This window comes from Bison bison, unplaced genomic scaffold (assembly GCF_000754665.1).
Source record: "Bison bison bison isolate TAMUID 2011002044 unplaced genomic scaffold, Bison_UMD1.0 scf7180017864289, whole genome shotgun sequence".
NCBI classification, from domain to species: domain Eukaryota; kingdom Metazoa; phylum Chordata; class Mammalia; order Artiodactyla; family Bovidae; genus Bison; species Bison bison.
This window is the reverse complement of record NW_011494861.1, coordinates 10,391,862-10,397,945: the sequence shown is the minus strand read 5'-3', so window position 1 is coordinate 10,397,945 and position 6,084 is coordinate 10,391,862. Positions and strand designations below refer to the sequence as shown.

Sequence of the window (6,084 nt, the reverse complement as noted above, 5' to 3'; positions counted from 1 at the left end):
GGAGAGGCTCTGGGTGATGAGGGCCTGGGCTTCTGGCTTCAGAGAGCGGATCTCGGGAACTGCAGTTTTCGGGCTGAGCCTCAGAGCGGAGAGGATGTCGTCCACAGCCTCCTGCAAGGGGAGGAGGGCAGGGTGGGTGGCAGAAGTCATCCCATATTTGTGTTCCTCTCAGTGCCCTAGTGTTGGGGACACCAGAACGGGCAGATGGCCCGGTCCCTGCCCTTTCACCATGGGGTGAGGGTCAGTCAACAGGAGGGCCTGTAGGGTAAGCTGTCAAGGCAGCATGTGGCGAAGTTACAGCAATGGTATCAGAGTTCTGGACAGGGGTGATGGTCTGGAGCCCCAGAAGGGCCATGCTGATCAAGAACCTGCTATGGCACAGAGTGGGGTTTGGGCTGGCAGCAGAAGGGCCAGAGGCCAAGGGGCTGAGTCTGTAGCTCGGAGGTGAGGAGGGGAAGAGGAGTCTGGAGGCCCTGATGGTGCTGTGGAAGCACATGAGGTCCGGTGAGGCTGGGCCCTTTAGGAGAGCCTTGACCCCGGTGAGTCATTTGCATCTGACCTCTGACCTGGCCAAGAGTCCAGAGCCATGAAACCGCCCTCCAGTCCATCCTCCTGTTGGTTTTCTACTTGTCCTTTTCTTTGTACTTTGATGTCTTTCCCCCTCCTTTTCTACCTTCTTTTAGGTTAACTGAAAAGGTTTATTATTTTATTTTAGTTCCTCCTTTAACCACTTCACTCTGCCTGTTTTTGGGAATTCCCTGACTGCCCTGAGGTTAGGACTCTACATTCTACTTCAGGGGGCACAAGTTTGATATCTGGTCAGGGAACTATGATCCTGCAAGCTGCGCTGTGGCCAAAACAAAAACACAACACAACAAAACAAGAAACTCTGCCTCTCTTTAACACTTTCTAGCTGTTGTCCTATAGGTTACAAAGTCGCTTGCTCAGTTGCTCAGTCATGTCCGATTCTTTTGACCCTATGGACAGTGTTGCCAGCCAGGCTGCTCTGTCCATGGGGTTTTTCAGGCAAGAATACTGGAGTGGGCTTCCACTTCTTCCTCCAGGGGATCTTCTCGACCCAGGGACTGAACCTGTGTTTCCTGCGTTTCCTGCATTGGCCACTGAGTCACCTGGGAAGCCATAGGTACAAAATGTGTCTCTAGAAATGGCATAGCATCGTCTTCTGGCTTCCACCGTTTCCATGAGAAGTCAGTCATTGCTCACACTGCTTTTCTGTTGCTCAGTTGTCTCCGACTCTGCAACCCCACGGCCTGCAGCACGCCAGGCTTCCCTGTCCTTCATCTCGAGGAGTCTGCTCAAAGTCACGTCCATTGAGTTGGACTGTTACTGTTGTTCTACTATATGTAATATTTCTTTTTCTCTCTGGCTGCCTTGAGTATGTTCTGTTTATCTTTTGTTTTCAGAAATGTGATCAAGGGGTGCCCAAGCGTGGTTCTGCTTTGTGTTTGTCATCTTGGGATTTGTTGAGCTTCTTGTAAAATTTTTGGGCATTATTTCTTCAAATACTTTTACAACAACATATACGTATATTAATATAAATACATGCACATATATTTGTCCCATTGTTTCTCCTCTGGGACTATAGTTATACATATGTTGGACTTCTTGGTATCATCCCAGAGGTCACTGAAGCTCCCTTCATTAAGAAGAAAATCGTTTCCCCCACTCTGTTCTTCAGACTGGATAATTTCTACGGATCCATCCTTAACTTTACCAACCTTTTCTTTGGCAGTTTCCAACCACCTGTTAGGCCCATCTGGTAAATTAAAAATTTTAGATACACCTTTCAGCTCCAGAATTTCTACTTGATTCTTCTCTATAGTTTCTGTTTCTCTGCTACGATTTTTCATCTGTTCATTCATTATGAAAAATTTTCCTTGATGTTCTTCACATGTTTATAATCCCTGTTTTAACACCCTTATCTATTAATTTCAGGAGAAGGCAATGGCACCCCACTGCAGTACTCTTGCCTGGAAAATCCCATGGGCAGAGGAGCCTGGTAGGCTGCAGTCCATGGGGTCGCGAAGAGTTGGACAGGACTGAGCGACTTCCCTTTCACTTTTCACTTTCATGCATTGGAGAAGGAAATGGCAACCCACTCCAGTGTTCTTGCCTGGAGAATCCCAGGGATGGGGGAGCTTGGTGGGCTGCTGTCTATGGGGTTGCACAGAGTCGGACACGACTGAAGTGACTCAGCAGCAGCAGCAGCTATTAGTTTCAACATTTGCACCATCTCAAGTTCTGTTTCTATTGAGTACTTAGTTTTCTGATTATTGGTCACATTTCCTGGTTCTCTGTGTGTTCAGCAGTTTTTTGATTTGGGGCTGGAAGTTGTGGATAGTACATGGTAGAGTCTGGACTGTGTCACCGTCTCATAACGGAGGTTGTGTTTTATTCTGGTGGCTCATTTTGGTTCTGTTAGATTTGGTTTTGTTCCTTGTGAGGGCAGATCCATTTCAGTTTTGAACTTAGTCCTGAAATATGACCTTGACTTGGCCTCCCTCGTGGCTCAGTGGTAAAAAAAATCTGCCTGTCAAGCAGGAGACATTGATTCGATCCCTGAGTTGGGAAGGTCTCCTGAAGAAGGAAATGGCAACCCACTCCAGTATTCTCACCTGGGAAATCCCATGGACAGAAGAGCCTGGCGGGCCACAATTCATTGGGTCACAAGAGTCGGACGTGACTGCAGTGACTAAAAACATGACCTTTACTTAGGACATGGTCTCAGCTGAGTGCCTAAGGTATTCAGAAAAGTCTCTACTCTGGTGGGGTCAGGATTCCAACATCTCCTGCCACCTGTGAGCTCTGTGGGGCCCCCGAATGTGCAGATCAGTTCAGACAAGAACCCACCTGGAATCCCATGAAGACTTCGCCCCTCTGCATAGCCCCAGTTTCTCCATTGCCCTTCGTTGCAAATTTTAGCTACTGCACCAGCCAGGAATCCCAGGCTCTGCCTCCTCAGCTCAGCAAGCCGACTGCCCCACCTCCTGGTGAGTAACAGGAAAGGCTCCCCAGGCAGAAAGTCAGGTTATTGTGGGGCTCCCCTGGGGCTCCCCTTTTGTGGTTTCCCGTCTCTCAGGGATGGCAGGTCTTCACTGTCTGTTGTCCAGGGCCTGAAGACAGTTGTCATGTATTTTATGTAGGTATTTTGTTTTCAGAAGCCCAGTATCTATTACCCCTTCTAGCCACACACTTTAAAAGTCCAGAAATGGAGTTCTCCTGGAGCACGTGTGCGGGGGACAAGGTCTTAGAGAGACAGAGTCCTTAGATGGCTGGATGAAAGTATGGTCCTCTCTAATCCTCCCTAGACCATGACCTGGATCCTACCTGACCCTGGTGCTGGCCAGTGGTAAACCTATTGGCTGGTTACCTTTGCAAGGAAAAAGTCCAATTCTGTGCTGGCTCATGGGAATTCCAGCTACCACCCATGGAGCCCTCACTGAGGACCAGGCACCAGGCTGAATGGGGCTTCCCAGGGGGTGCAGTTGTAAGGAATCTACCTGCCAATGCAGGAGAGGCAAGAGATGTGGATTTGACCCCTGGGTCAGGAAGGTCCCCTGGAGTAGGATATGGCAACCCACTCCAGTATTCTTGCTTGGAAAATTCCATGAACAGAGGAACCTGGCAGACTATAGTCCACATGGTCTCAAAGAGTTGGACATGGCTGAGCATACTTGCAGGCACCAGGCTGAGTATCTGACAGCCTTGAATAAGCACTTCTACCTCATGGCTGAGTATCTGATGACCTTGAACAAGCACCCCCCGCCCCCATTTTACTGATGTTGAAACAAAGCTCAGAGATGTTTCAGGATTTGGTCAGAAAGTTAGAGGTAGGGGAGAAGGGTTCTGGATTCTGGACCCTCGCAGGCTGACTCAGAGCTTCTCTCTCAGTGAAAGGCTGGAGGGCTTGTGGGCACTTGGCCTCAGCCCATCTCCAGGAGGAGGAAGTCCGGGGGTACAAGGTGGGGTAGCCTCTGCTTAGAGATGTTTCTGAGGCACCTCTCAGAGGAGCTGGTGGCATGCTGGGAGCACCCAGGGGCGCGGTTCCAGGGGTCCGCCTCTTGGCTGAATCCCGTCTCTGAGAACACAGGTGCTTTCCCAGCACAGGAAAGGCCCTGCAGAGGGCTGGGTTCCCAACCACACGTGCGTGCCCAGGCTGGAACAGACACCAGGTGCCAGTGGCCTCGGGGGAAACGCGATACCCTGGCAGGCAGAAGCACCGTCTGCAGATGCTCTCATTCCAGTGGTATCTTGTATGGATCACTTTTCCTTGTCTTCTGGGACTCCAGTCCTTAAGGAATTCAGAAACCTGGCAGGCTGGTTACCTCTGGGTGTACTTTGACCCAGCGAAGCATCAGAGCAGACAGTTGGTTTCAGTTTCTCACCCATGACATCGCTCTTGGCTGCAAAGTGCCCTTGTCCAGGGCTGTTTGGCTGTGGCTGCCTCTGAACACAGCTTCTCTGTGGAAAGTACCTGCCCTGGGCCTGGCAATGGACTACCTCCCACCCCTGCCCCTGCAAGCCAACAACCCGAAACCACAGGTCCTGTATAGACAGCTGAGGGTGGCACCCAAGAGGCAGCCAAGGTGTCTTTACTCTAAGGTGGGGTCCCCCAGAGGCCTTGCATATCTATCCACACTGATGGATGCTGGGAGCACAGGGACTCTTCAGATGAGAGCGACAGGCTACCTGAAACCATGGATGTGATGGTGAGGCTCCGGGAGCCCCAGAGCAGGCGGGGTTTTGATGCATGTGTCACACTCGATGCCTGGCTCTGCGTCCTCTCTCCTGGGGGGCTGAGAAGGAGGGCAGTGCCTCTCCTGAGTACCACCACCTGCCCTGTCCCAAGTGGGGGGCGTGGGGCCGGTACCTTCTGCTTATCCAAGGCCAGGTGCAGGAGTGCCCGGCCGCACAGCGCCTGTGCGTTCCCCGGCTCAGTCCTCAGCACGGAGGTGAAGTCGAACATGGCCGTCTTCTTCTGGCCCAGGAAGCCATAACAGCGGGCTCGGGCAAGCAGGGACTCAGTGGCCTGATTTCCTGAAGGAAGGGGGCATGGCATCAGAATGTGACCTCTGCCAGGCACGGCCAGGTTCAGCGTGTCTGCCCTCACCCAGCAGTTTCTGCACCCACCCTGGTGCCCAAAGGGTTGGGGGAAGGGGTGCGCCAGCTCTGGGGAGCTCACAGACTGCTGCACACCAAGACACTCTGGGGAGCAGTCTGGATTGGCCTGGGGGCCCTGGCTGTGGAACATAGCCTGGCTCTGGGAGCCCAACCCAGATAGGTGGTATCTGGGAGAGTTGGTGGACAGTCCGAGGGGACTTCCTAGAAGAGGGGGCACTGCAGCTGCATCTGAGGTGAGATGAGGGGAGGTGGATCTGAGCAGCTGGTCATGGAATGGCTGCAGGTGTGAAAGTGCCAGCCTGGTCCCCCTACCCTCAGGGCCTGGATGTGTGGTATGGAGCCCAGGATACAGGGGAGGGTCCCAGCTCAGGCCCCAGCTGGCTGGGCCTTCTCCTAGGCCTTAGCATGAAGGTGACCAGGAGTCATGAAACACCTGTGAACCAAGCATGTGCTCAGACCGCTGGTGCCTGACAACACCCCTTCTCCACACGGCACAGGCTCCCCTTATCCCCAGGTACCTGGCAGGATGGGGGTGGGAGGAGGGGGCCGGGAGGCTCTTACCTGAGGCAAAGATGGCCAGAGAGAGGTAGGCGATGGCCTCCCTGGTGTGGGCCCCGCCCTCGGCCCCTCCCGGTCGTGCCCGCAGGATGGCCAGGGCCCTCGCGTGGCAGTGGCCCCAGAGCAGCTGCCTGTCCTCGTGACAGAAGACGGCCAGGGTGGACTGGAGGCAGGCCGTGTCCCCGGACTGGACCACCTTTTTCACCAGCTACAAGGGAAGGGGTGTCACCACTGGGTCCTGTCTGAGGCCCGCCTAGACAGCTCCACCCCTATCCTCCGCGTAGGGGAGTGGCTCAGGGAGGCGGCTTGCTGGGGCGTGGCAGGCAAAGGTGTGGCTCATGAGGGCGTGGCTCTCGGGGGAGGGACTTCGGGCTGGGGTGGGGG

At 53.6% G+C, this 6,084-nt stretch overlaps 1 protein-coding gene across 1 annotated transcript in view; it reads right to left on the bottom strand.

The window, feature by feature from the left end:
* Positions 1 to 6,084, bottom strand: part of TTC34 (tetratricopeptide repeat domain 34) — a 14,008-nt gene that overhangs the window by 4,828 nt on the left and 3,096 nt on the right. Inside the window, exons 3-5 of the mRNA XM_010849975.1 lie at positions 5,704 to 5,908; positions 4,892 to 5,058; positions 10 to 111 (exon numbers count right to left, since the gene is read on the bottom strand). Of these exons, the coding sequence (XP_010848277.1) occupies positions 10 to 111; positions 4,892 to 5,058; positions 5,704 to 5,908 (474 nt within the window). The remainder of the gene's footprint in view (positions 1 to 9; positions 112 to 4,891; positions 5,059 to 5,703; positions 5,909 to 6,084) is intronic.